Below are 19,123 nucleotides of genomic sequence, written 5' to 3'. Positions count from 1 at the left end.
CAGGGGCATTCACTCCAGGGGAAGGTTGCCCTGGGGGAGGATGTTATGAGGATGTCTCTCCGTAGTTGTATTGTAACCTAAAAGCTAATGTACCTTCCAACTAGAGAGCTTTTGAAGGACCTGTTGTCTGTATTCATCATGTTTATAGGAAATGCTAAAGACTTCTGTTGCTGAGTTCCCATGAGCCTGACTTTACTTAAAGGCCTCTGCAGATTTCCCTGCTCTCCTCCTTGACTGAGAGGCGTCTTCCTGCTTTTCTCTTAGTGTGCTATCTAGAGCCTAAGCGTGCCTTGAGAGCTGTTCAAGCTTTAAATAGAAGCATGTGGACGAGGTTCCCCAGAAACCACTTCTATTTAAAGCTCTTTCAGGGCTGAGAGTCAACTGGGGCCAAGGGTGGGATACGTGCTAGAAAGGACCTTATGAGGATCGGGCCATACGACCTGAGTGCCCTTTACACTTGCCCCACTGGTGTGCTCTCCTCCCTTGGCCCCTGGAGATTTGCTTCTTTCTTCCTTTTTTGAATTGGTCTTCATTGAGAGGCTGACGTGCCGTTGCCAGGGTGTAGTTTTCAGCAGAGTAGGTTGGGCACTGAGTATCAAGTCTACCTGGAAAGACCAGAATAAGGTTATACTGTATGTATGGTACTATGACGTACTTCTATTTCTACAGATGATGATATATGGGTAGTGTAAATATAAAAGTGGGGCGCCTGGGTGGCTCAGTTGGTTAAGCGGCCGGCTCTTGGTTTCAGCTCAGGTCATGATCGCACGGCGTTTGAGTTTGAGCCCCATGTCGGGCTCCACACTGACAGTGTGGAGCCTGCTTGAGATTCTTTCTCTGCCCCTCACCCACTCTCATGCGTCCTCAGGCGCTCCCATGCGCGGGCTCTCTCTCTCTCTCTAAATAAACTTTAAAAAAGTAAAACTTATTTAAGAAACATTCAGCCTCCTTCATCTCGACTTTCGAAACAGGTTTATTTTACCAAATTACAGGAGATCTTGTATTCTGAGCATAGTTAAATAGTTTCAGAAAAGGGCCACTAAAAAAGAATTCCCCTCATGGGAACCAGAATCTCATAGTTAAATAGTGGTGGTGGTGGCTGGTGGGGGGATAGTGAGAGCATTATTTTTAAAACGTAACTTTAATGTTATGAAATATTTTGTTATTGTATCTATGCGTTAATTCTTAAGCAAAAATGGAATCAGACATTGATTTTTTTTTTGGCAGCATTATTTTCCCCAATAAGTATTATAATAAAATAATAGGTGTCTTCATGTTATGTGTAACGTTTACTGTGCCATAGAGATAGAGGCCATTTTGCAAGATTAATGGAGGGCCTCAGTTCTTTTTTTTTTTTTTTTAATTTTTTTACATTTATTCATTTTTGAGAGACAGAGAGAGAGACAGAGCACAAGCAGGGGAGGGGCAGAGAGAGAGGGAGACACAGAATCCGAAGCAGGCTCCAGGCTCCCAGCTGTAAGCACAGAGCCCGACGCGGGGCTCGAACTCAGAAACCGCGAGATCATGACCTGAGCTGAAGTTGGATGCTCAACCGACTGAGCCACTCAGGCGCCCCTGGAGAGCCTCAGTTCTTGTCAAGACCCCTCAAATTGTTCTCTTTTGAAGCGACTATTGTGTCATCATCCTGGACAGGTTTGTCTTTTTCCAGTTGGTTAGCTGGTCTGACCTTATTTCAAAGATGCTTACTTGGGGCTTAGGCACTTTTGCAAAGTTTCTTTCATCAACTTGAACTCCTCCTTAATGGCAAGTTTTCCAAGTTGCCTTTGCATTGGGTCTTCAAGGTGCTGTCTGAATTCTGCGGCAGTCACAAAGAGAGACGGACTAGCAGTGGGAGGAATGAGTGGAGAGCAGGCAGGGACCTGAGTGGGAAGGCTGTTAGGGGAGTGGTTGGTTCTTTAGAAATCACTTTCTGCTTTGGTAACTTTTGCTTTGCCACCAAGCCTTTCAAGTGCAGGAACACAGATCGTGAGGATCTTACTCCATGACCTATTTCATCCTTCCACCAGGTGGATTTAAAAGGTTTACTTCAAGGCTATTTGGAAATTTAGATTAAAATCCAGTTATGTATTGATATTCTCGAAGGCCCAGAGCACAGCATTGCTAAGGAATTAGGTGACCTGTAGCCTGTTCACCACACTGGAAACCGGCTACCAAGAATTTCGTAGAGCGCTTGTCGGTTAATGGCTAGATGAACAATGAGTGGGCCGTTTCCATGATGGGCCTAATTTCATTCTGAATATTACTCTGTAGAGTATTAACCTCAAACCCTTTCCCGATTCACCACACGGAGAAGTGGTGCTCACGTGACGTCATTTCCACGTAACGCTTCCTTTAGAAGTGACCGTTTCGTTCCTGTATTTCCTGAAGGCTGCCCTGGGAGCTGGCTTCTCTGACAAGACTCCTGCTCACACTGTCACCATGGCTTGCATCTCTGCCAACCAAGCCACGACCACAGGTATGTTTACTTGAAAGCAGAAGGCACATGTTAATTCTCCTTGGTCGTTTATACGATCATAAAAAAAAGCACTCTTAACAAAAGTATATGATCAGCAGAGATCTCTGAATTTGTGTCGTTTTTCAAAAATAAGGTCATATTTAACGTTTTCGATCTCTGGAGTAGTTCTCATCTTTTCTTGCTGTCTGTGCCTGAGGGACACAACCATTCATGTAGTTTCTCCATCAGTAATGTGGCTGGCCACAGCAGGGATTATCAGCTGGAGAAGTATGTCTCTAGGAGGGTGCTTCTGAATTTGACCCATGAATAATTTATAACCTGTTGGGTTTGTTTTTTTTTTTTTAATTTTTTTTAACGTTTATTTATTTTTGAGACAGATAGAGACAGAGCATGAACGGGGGAGGGTCAGAGAGAAGGAGACACAGAATCTGAAACAGGCTCCAGGCTCTGAGCTGTCAGCACAGAGCCCGACACGGGGCTCGAACTCACGGACCTTGAGATCATGACCTGAGCCGAAGTCGGCCGCTTAACCGACTGAGCCACCCAGGCGCCCCTAACCTGTTGGGTTTTAAAGTCAGGTGAATCCCAGGGCGGCTGGGTGGCTCAGTCAGTTAAGCATCTGACTTTGGCTCAGGTCATGATCTCACGGTCCATGGGTTCAGGCCTTGCATTGGGCTCTGTGCTGACAGCTCAGAGCCTGCAGCGTGCTTCGGATTCTTTGTCTCCCTCTCTCTCTCTCTCTCTGCTCCCTTCTCCTCTCAAAAATAAATAAACATTAAAAAAAAAATTAGAAAAAAAATGGTTAAGTTAGGGGAGTCTAATACACCCCCATGAAGGTTGTGGCCCAAGTGATAAATCACTGTGTAAGAAGTACAGACTCTTTCCTCTGCTTTCTCCCCACACCTGTGGAATTTTAATAATTAGTTGCAAATTCTCCTGACAAACTCTAGCAAAATAGTGGGACATTTTGCAGTGGCAGTGCCTGTTGTGCAAAGACCGAAACCTGAAAGGTGACTGTGCTCTTTTAGTAACATCAAGGCCAGGTTGCAGCCTGCCTCATGAGTGGCAGAAAATGATGCCACAGGCTGTGATTGGGGGCATTCACCACTGTATGAAGCATGTGACAACTTCCAGATAGAGCAACAAAATACTCGCCAGTGGCCAGAAAGAGGAGCAGAGGCTGCCTTACATCTTCAAAAGCTAGACTTTCTCTAGCTTGTAGTAAAAATTCCTGTTGTAGGGATAAAAATCTTTCTGAAAACTAAAGCTGGGAGTTTGTAAAATATGCAGAATGTTCTGGTTTAGACTGATTTGAGGGTTGGTCCAGTGGATATTTCCAGAAGCTGTTGTCCATATGGACTGAATGAAACTTGTTTTTCTCTAGTGCATTGAATACAGTTTTAGTCATTCAAAAAAATTATCTTAATCCCTCTGAAAAAGTTAAAATCGTAATTACACATGTTATAGAATGCTGATAACTGTCATACAACAGGAATTTAATCAAGAAGCTTCAATTATCAGTGGTCTGTTAATTTCTGCAAAAGATGCTCATGTTCCTGTAACCTGTGCCCTGTAGGTGTTGGCTTGATCGCCTCCGGGCAGTGCGATGTGGTCGTGGCAGGTGGTGTAGAGTTAATGTCTGATGTCCCTATTCGTCATTCAAGGAAAATGAGGAAGATGTTGCTTGATCTCAATAAGGCCAAGACTCTGGGTCAGCGGCTGTCTTTAATCTCTAAATTCAGATTGAATTTCCTGTCACCTGAGGTAAGACTTGGGAGCTCTTATGTAAAGACCTGTGCTTCCAAAGCATCCCACTGCAAAGATACATAATTGGTTATACGGTCGGTTATGCTCATTTGTAGATTCTATTAGTTACAGGGAAAGGTTAATTATTTGCTCAAGATGGGGGAAAAAGATGGTGCTTAGAAAATTTGAATTTGTAAGCCCTCCTGAGAGACACCCTGCTCACAAAAAGCTTCTCCTGTCTTGGTCTTGACTTTCCCAGATAACCCTGGGCATGGTATAACACCTGTTGACAGCGTACCTGATCCTGTACGTTCCCTTCCCCAGCTCCCTGCGGTGGCCGAGTTCTCCACCAGTGAGACCATGGGCCACTCTGCAGACCGACTGGCCGCTGCCTTTGCTGTTTCTCGACTGGACCAGGATGAGTACGCGCTGCGCTCTCACAGCCTGGCCAAGAAGGCCCAGGATGAAGGACTCCTGTCTGATGTTGTGCCCTTCAAAGTACCAGGTAAAATGGTTTCCCTCAGCTTTATAAAGGAGGATGCTTCGTGCCACCTGTTAGGGAGTTCTGAGAGTTCTGAATCGCTTCTGAAACTCCAAAAGCCCCAAATGACTTCTCAGTAAGTATGTTGGTTCTGTTTCCAGAACACTCACTTTTAAACATGGGCTCAAGGTTCGATTTATGTTATAATAGGTCAATATTTTATTTTTTTTAATGTTTATTTATTTTGACAGAGAGCATGTGCACAAGTGGGGGTGGGGGCGGAGGGGGAGAGAGAGAGGGGGAGGGAAGGAGACAATGAATCCCAAGCAGGCTCTGCACTGCCAGTGCAGAAGAGTGCAAGGGGTGGGGCTTGATCTCACAACCGTGAGCATGACCTGAGCCGAAACCAAGAGTCAGACATTTAACCAATTGAGCCACCCAGGTGCTCCACAACATTTTAAAGAGAAGTTTTCATAAGAGTCTGCTTTTACGTCTTCCTGCTGTATTTTAGTTTTTATGTAGATGCCCATTTAAAAATTCTTCATTCATGTGATTTCTGAATAGAAGAATAGCCAAATGTGAATAAATACCTCAAGAAAGTAGGGTGTCCTGGGCACCTGGGTGGCTTAGTCGGTTAAACGTCTAACTTCAGCTCAGGTTGTGATCTCACGGTTCGTGAGTTCGAGCCCCGCATCGGGCTCTGTGCTGACAGCTCAGAGCCTGGAGCCTGCTTCGGATTCTGTGTCTCCCTCTCTCTGCCCCTTCCCCGCTCATACTCTGTCTCTCTCAAAAATAAATGAACATTTAAAAAAAAAAAGAAAGAAAGTAGGGTGTCCTTTTGTTAGATCATTTAGATTATTTCCCAGATGTCTTAAAAATATAGTTCAGGGGTGCCTGACTGGCTCAGTTGGTAGAGCTTGCGACTCTTGATCTTAGGGTTGTAGGTTCAAGCCCCATGTTAGGGATAAAGATTACTTAAAAAAAAAAAAAATCTAAAACAAAGTATTGATTAAGATTCGATGACATCTTAATAACTGTAAAAGATTTTCTTTTTAGTAAATAGCTATGGGTTACATTTCATTTGTTCTTATAGTTTTTAAAACATTTCTCTGGAGAAGATATATAAAGCTTGTACTTCTTTAGAGTTAAAAAGTTCATGTTTCTTTTAGGAAAAGATACAGTTACCAAAGATAATGGCATTCGTCCTTCCTCTCTGGAGCAGATGGCCAAACTAAAACCTGCATTCATCAAGCCCTATGGCACAGTGACCGCTGCAAATTCTTCTTTCCTGGTAACTATGTGTGCTCTATGTGTTTACTAGTGACTTTTGTATCTGTGGCCTTTCAGTAGAAAAGCCTACAATAGATCTATTTATATGTATTATAGAGGCGTAAACATCTAAGTTATTCATTATAAAAATATTAAAATGGGATTATTAAAAAAACAAAAAGAAGCCTAGTTTTAAGGCCTTCACAGTCACCTAATCTAGCCACCATTCTGATACAAAAAGCTGTTCACTTCAGGCATTTAACCAGTCAGGAAGCTCTGATTAGCTCTCCTAGGCACTGGGGGTAGAAAGGCCAGTGATGATAATGCCAGGAGAAGATGCGATGGAGGTTGTAAGCGCAGGCTAACAGAGAAGACGCACACGGGAGGAGTCAGAGAGGCTCCGTAGAGGAGGTAGCATCTGAGCAGCAAATCTTGAAGGAAGGGTACAAGCCAGTTCAAGAAGTGTAATAAATGCATTCTAGGCAAGGGGAACAGCAAAGAGGTATGAGAGCGAGGGTTTCTTTGGGGAAAAGCTTGGTTGGAGCATAGGATGTGAATTTGAGGAGTTGTATGAGATGTGGAAAGTAGGCAGAGAGTGTGACAAGTTATCTTTTAGCTCCGCTTGTTAGAAAATGATGCTCTATACTGGTCCCCAATTACGTTACTATAAGCGATTTCTATAAGCGTTTTCCTATAAAACCTATAGAATAAGTATATCTACCTTCATTTCTTGGGGTGGTGGTTTTATTTATCAGCATATAGCTTCATATCCTTCCTTGTTTTTTGGCTCCTCCTTAACTAAACATCCCTTTGATTCTGTTTCTGCTCATAAGATGTGGTTTCTTTTCTCCTACCACCTTGGGGTATAGTCCTCTGGATAGAGTCTAGCTGGTCAGCATTTCTTTTACAATGTATCTTCCTTACCTGCATGGGTAACATGGGTACATGTTGACATGTTTGACCTTGTTAAGTGACTACTTAACGCCCACTCTTGGGCTAGGGGAGGGGTGCCTGGAATGGTTCCAGCAGGATGGTACGCCACCATCTTGTTAGGCGTGAGCAGTGAAGGACTGGTTAGATAATCATTTCCACCACCAAATTGAATGATAGGGCCATATGGGGTGGGCTATACTCTTGCCAGACCTGAACTTCCTTGATTACTTCTGGTGTGTGCTAAAGGGGCAGGTTTAGTCATTGGAAGTCAGAAATGCAAATCATCAGAGGCAGCACATCACAGATAGGTGGGTTTTGGGCAATGTGTTGATGCACCACATTCATTGTAACTTTGCACAATGGCACATTGAACATATTAATGTAATGTCCATAAATCATTATTATGTATGGTCACCGCTGTTTCCAGACCTTATGGCTCCTCTGTTGGTGGTAAGGTAGCTCCATCGTGACTTCAGGGTTACTAAGTTAAAATAATATCATAGAATGTGGTAGAAATTGTTCTTTCCATCGTGATTTCAGGGTTACTAAGTTAAAATAATATCATAGAATGTGGTAGAAATTGTTCTTATGTTGCAAACTCCGAAGTAGTGGGTTTTGGATTTTTTTTTTTCTTTTTAATGTTTATTTTTGAGAGAAAGAGAGGGCGAGCAGGGGAGGGACAAAGAGAAAGGGAGACACAGAATCCGAAGCAGGCTCCAGCTGTCAGCACAGAGCCCAACGTGGGGCTCAAACTCATGAACCATGAGATCATGACCTGAGCTGAAGTTGAACACTTAAACAACTGAACCACCTAGGTGCCCCTGGATTTTTTTTTTTTTTTTTTGAGCTTTCTTTTAGTCATGGTATAAGGCTTTTTTTCAGCGGTAGCTCTTTGTCTCTCAACTTGATTTCTCAGTTGGTAAGAAGTATATGGGGTGTGTCCAGAGAGGAAAGACCATGGTTCTAATGTTCTCAGCTGCCTGCCTGTTTCTTTCATATCACCTCGAAGCCTGTGTTTCCTTCCACAGGCAGGAAACAAGTTCAGAAACAGTCTATAAAATGTAAAAATAAGTAAGTAAATGAGAGACTATTTTAATTCATAAGATTTCTCATATTCTGTGCCAAAAGCAAAAATCTTTTGGCTTAAGTTTATTATGAATACATACTTCTCATGTTACCTATTCTCTTTGTCCATTTTGATAACGATGGTACTTTTGGACAGGTTTTTCTACCCTCTTCCTTAAAACAATGGGTCAGTGTGTGTATTTGGGTCGCCCATTAATTATGGATAAAATGAAAATAGTTTTGTTTTATAAAATCTCTGTATACAGTGTAATTAGTTGATAGATTCAGGAACACTACATAGAAAATGGTTGTACAGAGACTTCCAGAAAGGCTGAAGAATTTAATGTTATTGTTCTGCTTAACATTTCAGACTGATGGTGCATCTGCAATGCTGATAATGGCAGAGGAGAAAGCTCTGGCCATGGGTTATAAGCCAAAGGCATATTTGAGGTAAAGTAAATGTTCAAATAAATGGCCGCCTCGGTTTCTTTATTTTATTACTGGAGCTAACCCCTCTGTTTTTTACCTAGGGATTTTGTGTATGTGTCTCAGGATCCAAAAGATCAACTTTTACTTGGGTAGGTAACAGTGTAGAAATATCCTAGGACTATCATTAGAAGTATTTGATTACCCACATTTATTATATAGATTTTAAAGTACATTAAGTTCTGAGTTCATAATTGTTTTGTGTGTTGGATTCTTAAAAATAATCCTTTATGTTGGTATATTATTTTACAGTTTTGGATTTTTTTCCCTCTTTTTCGTATACATTTCTACATATATATATAACGTATTCTTTTTTCATTAAGGTGTCATAAGCATTTTTTCATATTGCTACATAGTCTTTATAATGGCCTTTTATGAAAGCCTCCTGGTGTTTAGACTGTCTTCCCATCCCTCACAGCTCTGTGTTTTTCTAATTCTTCACATTATTTGTTTGCCCATCTCTTTCATAGTTTGTTTATTAGCTATATCCCTGACTCTAGAATGTAAACTTTGTAAGGAGAGAGGCTATGTCTGTTTAGTTCACTATTGTGTCCCCAATACTTAATATTTGTACAGAAGCAGTGAATGAGTGGAGGGCATGATAATACCTTATGTAAAACTCACCTTGGAGAATAAGGAGTTCTTAGATTAAAAAATTAAAGTTTTAACACATTACTTATTTTTTCTTTTTAGACCAACTTACGCTACTCCAAAAGTTCTGGAAAGGGCAGGATTAACAATGACTGATATCGATGCTTTTGAATTTCATGAAGCATTCTCAGTAAGTCACTTAAAAGATACATATCAAAGGACTGTAATCATAAAAAATGTGTTGGGGAGATCCAAGTGTGTTTTATGATAGTGTTATAAAACACAAGTAGAGCTTTATATTTGAAATACTGACTATACTGTTGGAAGGGATGTTAAATGGGGGGAATCCAGTCGTGCAGTTTTGAAGATATACCTTTTGCTGTGATCTCTTAGAGGCCCTTCAAAAGAAGCAAATGTTTCCTTAGGAAGATTTCACTGAAAACTGATGTAAAGATTTGCTCAACTTTAATGTCAAGGGACATTAATAACAAGGTCCTTTCCCTTGTAGGGTCAGATTTTGGCTAATTTTAAAGCCATGGATTCTGATTGGTTTGCACAAAATTACATGGGTAGAAAAACCAAGGTAAGTGATTAAAAGTATGCTTGAATTTCCAAAGCACAGTAATAGTTGGGCTGTTAATAAAAATATGAAGGGGAAAACAATTCCTTTTTACGAAGAATTTTTTATTTTATTAAATGTATTTATTTCTTAGTTGGAAAATAGTTCCTGGAAATCTTTAGAAAAAATGAAAGTAAAATTCTATATTGTCTTTTGTTGTTCTAGTTCTGGTGTTAGGTGAAGGTAAATAGACAGTGGCTTTCAGAATTGACCTAGAATTTCTTTCTTTACGATAAAGTAATACGTGACGTGTCTCAAGTTAGTCATTTTCTCCATCTCTGTTACCTTCCTCTTGCTAGGAGCCTGGCCTGATTCTTAACCTTAAGTAAACTCATCATTATATTTGTGTCTGTTTTTGTGGGAGCCAGGTTGGGTCACCTCCTTTGGAGAAGTTTAACAACTGGGGTGGATCGCTGTCCCTGGGACACCCATTTGGAGCTACTGGCTGCCGGTTGGTCATGGCAGCTGCCAACAGATTACGGAAGGAGGGAGGCCAGTATGGCTTGGTGGCTGCCTGTGCCGCTGGAGGGCAGGTATGTCACAGCAGCTTCAGAGGTGCTTCTGGAAAGTCATTTTCTTGGAAACCAAACCAGCTCATTCCAAGCACGTTTCATTTGGTTCACTTTGAAACATCCTTAGAGCGGTATTTCTGATGACAGACAACTAAAAAAAAGCAGCCTATTTTGAGGGAGGAGGGTACAACTTTAATTCTTGATAGTACTTTGGAAGGAAGATAGTTTTTAAACTCGAGCTATTTCTATTCCTAAAATAATGTTTATATATATTTTTTAATTTTCAAAGGAATACATCCTCATTATGTTTCTATATACAAAAAGCGTGTAGAAAAAAATGAGAGTCGGGGCACCTGAGTGGTTTAGTCGGTTAAGCGTCTGACTCTTGGTTTCAGCTCAGGTCATGATCTCATGGTTTCGTGGGTTCACGCCCCACATCGGCCTCTGTGCTGAGTGCGAAGAGCGATCCTCTCTCTACTTCTCTCTCTGCTCCTCCCCCAGTTGCACTGTCTCTGTCTTAAACTTAAAAAAAATTTTTTTTTTAGATAAAATTTTACTCATTTATCTAGTCACCCTGAGGTCATATTTATAAAATCTCTCCGAAAAGTAAATTATCTTTCCTGAAAACTGAATTATACCTTAATTAGAAAATTAATTTACTGCTGGGTAACTTATTGCTGTTTATTTGGGGGGAATTTGTTATTCTACAGATTTCTTTCATTGGCCTTACTTGCATTACAGACACAACTTCCTACCTGCTACATATGGCATTTCACTCTGGGAATAAAATCCAAAAGGAGGGCTGATTGTAATCTTTTTGTCCCCAGTCTGAAGGAAACAGATCTGGTTTTCTTCCAGATTACAGAAACTTTCTGTTGCTGATCAAGATAAATAATAAGCTATATAAAAGTTTAAACATCTTGCATTTAAAAGCCTTTATTTATGACCTATCTCAGAAACTGAAGAAACAAGGGGTCAGTTATTTGTAGGCTAGAGTATTTCAGACTTCATGATGAAAAGCACTTTACAGTCTGTGTACCTTTGTACAGAGAAAACCATAGTCAGGACTGGAGCCCCCCCCTCCCCCGCCATCTGTCTGTGCCAGGTTTAACTGAGGGAGATAACGAGGGCACAGTATCGTGCGGGGTGGGCAGCCCACGTGGGTTAGTGTCTTGTGGTTTCTAGTGTGTGCTCCCTGGTTGTTCACCTAGCACACAGAGTAAAACCCAATACCGGATGCTTTTGTGGATGAATGAAGAATACCACCCAGTACCTTTCTTCTAGAAGTTTACAGTCTGGTGAAGGCGAGAGGAGATGATTAAAAAGTAGATTAAACTTGGCATTGTTTCATCAAGAGCCAAATAAGTGATGCAAATGTGACTGGGAGACCAGAGGAGGAATCCCGCATTGTGGATATAGAGTAGAGTGTCTCGGCGTTGTCTCTGTTAACATTTGGGGCCAGATAATTATTTGTTATGGGGGGGTTGTGTTCCGTGTTGTAGGATGTTTAGCGGGATCTCTACCCACTAGATGCCAGTGGCAACACTCCCCTTGCCCATACACACACAAGATCACACAGTGTTTGAAAGGCAGGCCCAGGATTGGACTCCAAAGCCCGTACTTTTCCCATTGTTCCCTTTTGCCTCAGGACTGGCTGGATTCATTGCCTTCCGTTGCTCTAACGGAGCTCTTTTTTTTTCTCCTTTACAGGGCCATGCGATGATAGTGGAAGCTTATCCAAAATAATAAAGGAGAGGTGACCTGGAGTTTCTGCGCAACACTCGCACTAGGCAATGCCATTCCAATGCATTACTAACTGACATCCTTAGTTCCTATCTCCTCTTAGGAAAAGACAATTTGTGGCCTTCTGTTCAATACTTTGCAATTAAGCTTTGCTAGTATTCTGAGCTTTCCAGTAATCACGGCTTACTACTCTTTCAGGGATTTCTTAATCAGCAGAATCTCTCAGTGTTATGTTTAAACAGTTGTTTGGGGGCTCTATTTTCATTAAATACTTAAATGAGTGGTTGCAGTTCAGGGGAGAGGTTTTCTGAGATTTGGAATCATCTTTGTAACATTTGCAAAGTATACTCCTTCCTATTTGTGACCTAAAGATGTGTGTTTTCTATAAAATACAAACCAATGTGCCTAAAGAAACTTAATTATGGAAAGGTAATTCAGAGTTTAAATGTCACTGAAAACTTACAGTAAATGTTTAGATATATAAGTACCTTGTTACACTTAATAAAGTGAGGGAGTATTGAAGAACTGTTTGCCTTAGTTTTTACCAGAGGTAAAGGGTGGTTCCCTTGGCCTGGGGGCAGATTTTGCCTTTAATTACTCATTTGTAACTTTTAGCCATTTTAGTCAGTCATGTGGCTGCTAGGGGTATAAAGAGGGTCCTGCTTTAGAATAACACCTTTTTGGGACTCCTGGGTGCCTCATTCGGTTGAGCATCCGACTTCTGCTCAGGTTACGATCCCACGGTTCGTTGGGTTCGAGCCCCGCGTTGGGCTCTGTGCTGACAGCTCAGACCCTGGAGGCTGCTTCTGATTCTGTGTCTCCCTCTCTCTCTGCCTCCCCTGCTCATGCTCTGTCTCTCAAAAATAAATGTTAAAAAAAAAAACAAAAAAAAAACACGTTTTAGAATAACACTTTTTTCCCCATTGCTCCTTGGGGGTAAATTTATTTCACTGTTTGGAGATGTCTCTGCCACGATTTAAGTCAAGTGTAAAGAAATTTTATAAATAAAAACATTAAAAACCTTTTTAAAAGAGGGGTGCCTGGGGGGCTCAGTTAGTTAAGTGTCCGACTTTGGCTCAAGTGATGGTCTCACAGTTCATGGGTTCGAGCCCCACGCTGGGCTCTGCTGACAGCTCCAGGCTGGAACCTGCTGCGGGTTCTGTCTCCTTCTCTCTCTTTGCCGCCCCTCCCCCCCGCCTGCCCGCCGTTTGCGCTCTGTCTCTCTCAAAAATAAACCTTAAAAAAAAAAAATGCCTATGTTGAAATAAGAACTTTTGTTTATGTGACAGAATGGAAAGACAAACCACAAAAGGGACAAAGATAAGATACATCCTACAAAGGAGATACGTCTCTCTCTCTCTCTCTCTCTCTCTCTCACAATCTATGTCACCCTGATATAGATCTATCTTTCAAGGGATCCAGGTTATATGAAGAATTCCCATACATCAGAAAGAAGAAAGATGACTTACAAAATAATGGGCAAAAGATATGAACCGGCATTTTTTAGAAAATAATGTAGAAATGGAGAATAAACATGAAAAGAGGCTCATTAGTAATGAAAAATCAAATTAGGATCACAATGAGCTATTCTTTTATACCCATCAGGAAAAATGAAGACTCAATATCAGGTGTTGATGAGGATGTGGAACAATAGGAATGATCACACACCACTGGTGAGAATACAAATTGATATGAACCACTTGGAAAACAGCTTGGCATCTTGCACATTTGAATAGAACACACGGTCTGTGACCCAGCACAGGAATGCCAGGAGACGTGTGCAAGAGAGTGCATAGCACCATTGTTCTTTAATAGCAAAATATTGTAAATAACAAATGTTCATTGACAGGACAGGTTCAAAAACAGGCAAAACTTAAGTCTGTTTCTGAGATGCCTACGTGTGAGATAAAAATGTTTTCTAAAACAGTTAAGGGAAGAGAAAAGAGGTCTTTCATACAGAAGAATTCCAAATAATACGTGTAGACTCTGTGCTCCAGGAAGTGGGACATGTCCATCCTCGGTTGAGTGTGGGCTGGACTTCATGTCTCAACTCCAGCAAATAGAGTATGAGAAGGGAAAACAAGGCATCTTTACAGTGGAGAAACATGGCAAGCACTAATTTCACTAAGTGGCCAAGGTTAACATCAGTGCTGGCATGTAGATACCACATACTTCCGGCATGATGTGATCAAAGGGGCACTTCACTTCAGGGGTATTCTTTCCAAATACCCATTAGCCCAGTTGGGTCATAAAAAAAACATGCAACACAAACTGAGGGACATCTGCACAGAATGTGTTCAAAACTATCAAGTTCATGGGGCGCCTGGGTGGCGCAGTCGGTTAAGCGTCCGACTTCAGCCAGGTCACGATCTCGCGGTCCATGAGTTCGAGCCCCGCGTCAGGCTCTGGGCTGATGGCTCAGAGCCTGGAGCCTGTTTCCGATTCTGTGTCTCCCCCTCTCTCTGCCCCTCCCCCGTTCATGCTCCGTCTCTCTCTGTCCCAAAAATAAATAAACGTTGAAAAAAAAATTTTTTTTTAAATAAAAATAAAAATAAAATAAAATTTAAAAAAAACTATCAAGTTCACAAAAAATAAGAGAATACGGAGAAACTCAGACCAGAGGAAGCTAGGGAGACATGACAAATGTACTATGGTATCATGGGTTGGATTTGAAACAGAAAAAGGACATTAGTGGAAAGATCTGGAAATAATGGTGTTTTGTTTTTTACCTTTTTATCCTCTTTAATCCTATAATCACAAAATAAGAAAAGTTTAGATTTCAGTTGATGTTAAAGTCCGTTTCTATTTCTAGTGGCTTTTAAAAATGTACATACTAGATACATATTTTGTAAAAAATCAAATGAATACTTACAGGCGTGCCTGGGTGGCTTAGTTGAGCATCAGCTCTTGCCTCTGGCTCAGGTCATGACCCCAGGGTCATAGGATTGAGCATTGGGCTCCACACTGAGTATGGAGCCTACGTAGGATTCTCTCTCTTTCTCTCTCTCTCCCCCTCCCTCCCTCCCTCTGCCACTCTTTTCTGCTCACTTGCATTTTCTCTCTCTGTCTCTAAAATAGTAAAAAAGAAAATGTCATTGCCAATCCAGTGTACGTACTATAGGGAAAAAAAAAAAGCATAGCTTGAGATTGATTTTTCTGTTAACTCATTCACTTTAGTAGACCAGTCCCAGTGACCATCTGAAGTATATGAAACTCAAAGACTTACAGGCTCTTCAGCTCTTCCTCAGACTCTGGTTGCTACTGGTCACTGTCAAAGATGGACTTTCAGACACATCTTTCCTAAGGTTCAAAAATGGCACCTGGGTGGCTCAGTCGGTTAAGCCTCTGACTCGATTAAGGCTCAGGTCATCATCTCACAGTTCGTGGGCTCAACCCTGAGTTGGGATTCTCTCCCTTTCTGCCCCTCCCCCGCTCATGCACACGTGCACTCCTGTGAAGGATCTCTCTCAAGCCTTTGTTTTCTTGTTCAAGTTGAAATATTTGTTCCAGTACCTTGCACCCCTGTTGCTTTTCAGTTTCAATGGCTTTCCTCGTTACTGCTGTCATTTCCGTTATCTGATCAACATGCAGTTGGAATTTCTGATTTGCTTCCAAGTGCCTCCTCTCCGGTCCATGTTGCGATGTTTCAAAGATGTGTCAAGATGCATCAAGGAAGACTCCAGAGCTGTTACAACAACCCATGTCAGTCTGGGAGTTTTGCTCTTTTGACTTCATCATTATATCCAGATCATCTTTTTTGCTAGCCGTTAGCAGTCTAACTATGGATGTTCTTCCAGGGATGTATGCAATTCTTTGTTCTTTGGTTGTACTTCTCTGATTTGTCTGCTTTCTTGCTGGATTCCCATAACCAACTCGGACTGTGGCCGATGCCTTGCAACTTCGTTAAGCTCTTGAATTTCTTCCTGATCCTGCTCATCACGTCTGCTCACTTGTTGAGAGCGGTGGTTTGCTCGGTCGGAGATTCTGCTGCGTCATCATGATCTCTCAGTCTTTCAGCAAGAACATCAGCATCAGTGAGTGCCTTGTCAGTTGTGCAACTCATTTCTAAAGGAGTATTCTGGTCTCCCTCCCCTGCAGCCATCAGCTGTGGTGTTAGGACCCAAAGCCCCTGCTAACTGGGGCCCACGCGCCCAAGGGAAGAGACTCCTCTCGCCTGTTCAGCTTCTTCAGCGAGCAGACGCAGAACCCAGCAGAGGCAGTCAGTGGAGGGGCGGCTGGAGGGGGCAGCAGGGCTGAGCCCCATCACTGGCCCAAGGAGAACCTTCTGGAGATAAGTTGGTTTTTGTTTAAGCCCAGAAATAGATCTGATGTGGTCCAATGATTTTTGGCAAGAGTGCTAAGACCGTTTAATGGAGAAAGGACAGTCTTGTCCGCAAATGGTGTTGGGAAAATGGGCCACCTGCAAAAGAATGAAAGTTGGACCCTTACCTTACACCATGTACAAAAATTAACTCAAAGTGAATCAAAGACCTAAACATAAGAGCTAATTTGATAAACTTCTTAGAAGAAAACAGGAAAAGCTACATGACATTAGATTTGGCAATACTTTCTTGGCCGTGACACCAAAAACACTGGCAACAACAGCAACTAAATAGGTTGGACTTCATCAAAATTAAAAATTTCTGTGCATCAGGGGCGCCTGGGTGGCTCAGTTGGTTAGGCATCCGGCTTCGGCTCAGGTCATGATCTCATGGTCCGTGAGTTCAAGCCCCGCGTCAGGCTCTGTGCTGACAGCTCAGAGCCTGGAGCCTGTTTCAGATTCTGTGTCTCCCTCTCTCTCTGCCCCTCCCCTGTTCATGCTCTGTCTCTCTCTGTCTCAAAAATAAATAAACGTTAAAAAATTTAAAAAATAAAAAATTTCTGTGCATCAAAGGGCAACCTATGGGAGAAAATATTTGCAAGTCATATATCTGAGAATATCCAGAACATACAAAGAACTCTTACAACTCAACAACCAAGAAATAACCCAGTTTAAAAATGGGCAAAGGATTTAAATAGGCCTTTCTCTAAAAAATATATACAGATGACCGACAAGCACATGAAAAGATGTTCAATATCACTAGTCAACTAGTTCAACATCATTAATCAAAACTACACCGAGATACCACCTCACATCCATCAGGATACCTGTTATCAAAAAACCAGAAAATAGGGGCACCTGGGTGGCTCAGTCTATTGAGCATCTGGCTTCGGCTCAGGTTATGATCTTGTAGTTTGTGAGTTCAAGCCCCGCGTCGGACTCTGTGCTGACAGGTCAGAGCCTAGATCCTGCTTCTGAATCTGTGTCTCCCTCTGTGCCCCTTCCCTGCTCGCTCGCTCGCTTGCTCTCTCTCTCAAAAATAAATAAAAATATTTTTTAAAAAAACCCACAGAAAATAGCACACGGTGGTGAGGATGTAAGAGAAACCAGAGCCTTTGTACCCTGTTGGTGGGAATATAAAATGGTCCAGCTGCTATGGAAAACAGTATGATCGTTCCTCAAAAGATTAAAAATAGAATTATTATATGATCTAGCAACTCCATGTCTAGGTACGTACCCCAAAGAATTGAAAGCAGGGATTTGTGCACCCACATTCGTAGTGGCATTATTCACAAGAGCCAATAGGGGAAAGCGACCCGAATGTGCATTGACAGCTGAATGTGTGTATACGTATACACACGGTAGAGTACTATGCAGCCTCAAAAAGGGAGGCAGTCCTATCACGTGCTACAACATGGATGAACCTTAAGTGAAATAAACCAGTCACCAAAGGACAAACACTGTATGGTTCTACTTATATAAGGTATACAAAATAGTCACCTTCGTTGAGACAGGAAGTAGAATGACGGTTACCAGGGACTGGAGTGGGGGGAATGGGGAGTTGCTGAATAGGTATAGAGTTTCAGTTTCGAAAGATGAGTTCTGGAGATTGGTCGCACAGCACTGTGAATGTACCTTCCACTGTGCAACTGTACGCTTGGTTAAAGTGGTAAATTTTCCGTGTTTCACCACAAAAAATTTTTCTTAGTGTTACGTTGATCACATTCAGAGTAGAAGTTACCTCTGGGCGGGAGGCAGTGGGATCGGATTGGAGAGGGCTTTCGTGGCGTCTCTGAAGTTCTAGGTCTGCAGTTAAGTCACGTTCACCCAGCTTCACATAAGTTATATGCTATTTCTAAACATTCTTTTATTTATATTAAATATAATTTATTGTCAGATTGGTTCCCATACAATGCCCAGTGCTCATCCCAACAGGTGCCCTCCTCAGTGCCCTCCCCACCCTCAGTTTGTTCTCAGTGTTTAAGAGTCTCTTATGGTTTGCCTCCCTCCCTCTCTGTAACTTTTTTTCGCCCTTCCCCTCCCCCCTGGTCTTCTGTTGAGTTTCTCAGGATCCACGTATGAGTGAAAACATATGGTATCTGTCTTTCTAAAAATCTGGAACGCTGCACGAATTTGTGTGTCCTCCTTGCACAGGGGCTGTGCTAATCTCTGTATGGTTTCAATTTTAGTATATGTGCTGCCGGAGCGAGCACTGTTTCTAAACATTCTATGCGTAAGAGAAACTGAGCGATTTTCGGTAGTGTGACTGCTACAAAAGACGACCCTTGGCTGTCATGGTTACAGATGCCTCCATCTAAAGTACACATTGCTGGGGCACCTGGGTGGCTCAGTCGGTTAAGCGTCTGACTTTGGCTCAGGTCATGATCTCACAGTTCGTGAGTTCGAGCCCTGCATTGGGCTCTGTGCTGACAGCTCAGAGCCTGGAGCCTGCTTCGGATTCTGTGTCTTCTCTCTGCTCCTCCCCTGCTCATGCTCTGTCTCTCTCTCCTTCAAAAGTAAATAATAACATTAAAAAAAAAAATAAAGTACACATTGCTGTTTGTTCTCAGGTACCTCGAACTGGTTACGCTATTTTTTTAATGTTTATTCATTTTTGAGAGACAGAGAGGGAGAGAGTACAAGTGGAGGAGAGACAAAGAGTGGGGGACAGAGGATCCAAAGCGGGCTCTGCCCCGACAGCAGACAGCCCGACGTAGGCGGGGCCGGAACTCACAAGCCCACAAGCCATTGGATCAGGACCTGAGCCAAAGTCAGATGCTCAACCCAGTGAACCGCCCAGGTGCCTGCCTCCCTCCCCCGTTATGCTCTTCTTAAAGATCCCAACTTAAGTGCCTCCCTTTTCATGTAAAACTTTAATTAG

General features: G+C 42.2%; 1 protein-coding gene, 1 non-coding gene and 1 pseudogene across 2 annotated transcripts in view; 1 reads left to right on the top strand and 2 right to left on the bottom strand.

Annotated features, from left to right (window-relative positions):
* HADHB (hydroxyacyl-CoA dehydrogenase trifunctional multienzyme complex subunit beta) overlaps nt 1–12,679 on the top strand; it is a 39,732-nt gene extending 27,053 nt beyond the window's left edge. Inside the window, exons 7-16 of the mRNA XM_047069005.1 lie at nt 2,389–2,476; nt 4,053–4,240; nt 4,547–4,727; nt 5,873–5,994; nt 8,341–8,420; nt 8,501–8,548; nt 9,150–9,237; nt 9,556–9,630; nt 10,035–10,199; nt 11,889–12,679. Of these exons, the coding sequence (XP_046924961.1) occupies nt 2,389–2,476; nt 4,053–4,240; nt 4,547–4,727; nt 5,873–5,994; nt 8,341–8,420; nt 8,501–8,548; nt 9,150–9,237; nt 9,556–9,630; nt 10,035–10,199; nt 11,889–11,924 (1,071 nt within the window). The 3' untranslated portion in view covers nt 11,925–12,679. The remainder of the gene's footprint in view (nt 1–2,388; nt 2,477–4,052; nt 4,241–4,546; nt 4,728–5,872; nt 5,995–8,340; nt 8,421–8,500; nt 8,549–9,149; nt 9,238–9,555; nt 9,631–10,034; nt 10,200–11,888) is intronic.
* A 2,417-nt stretch (nt 12,680–15,096) lies between these two features.
* On the bottom strand, nt 15,097–15,984 carry LOC124503693 (FGFR1 oncogene partner 2-like; annotated as a pseudogene).
* A 2,367-nt stretch (nt 15,985–18,351) lies between these two features.
* LOC124504420 (U6 spliceosomal RNA) lies at nt 18,352–18,455 on the bottom strand. The gene has a single exon (XR_006960403.1). It is a non-coding gene; the product is annotated as a U6 spliceosomal RNA (small nuclear RNA).
* Nucleotides 18,456–19,123: the final 668 nt, after the last annotated feature.

The sequence above is a fragment of the Lynx rufus genome, unplaced genomic scaffold (genome assembly GCF_022079265.1).
Source record: "Lynx rufus isolate CCGP_SWC_20201006 ecotype Redwood Valley unplaced genomic scaffold, mLynRuf1.p SCAF_8, whole genome shotgun sequence".
Lineage (NCBI taxonomy): Eukaryota > Metazoa > Chordata > Mammalia > Carnivora > Felidae > Lynx > Lynx rufus.
Note: the sequence above shows the minus strand (reverse complement) of the source record. Positions and strands in the feature narration are given on the sequence as shown.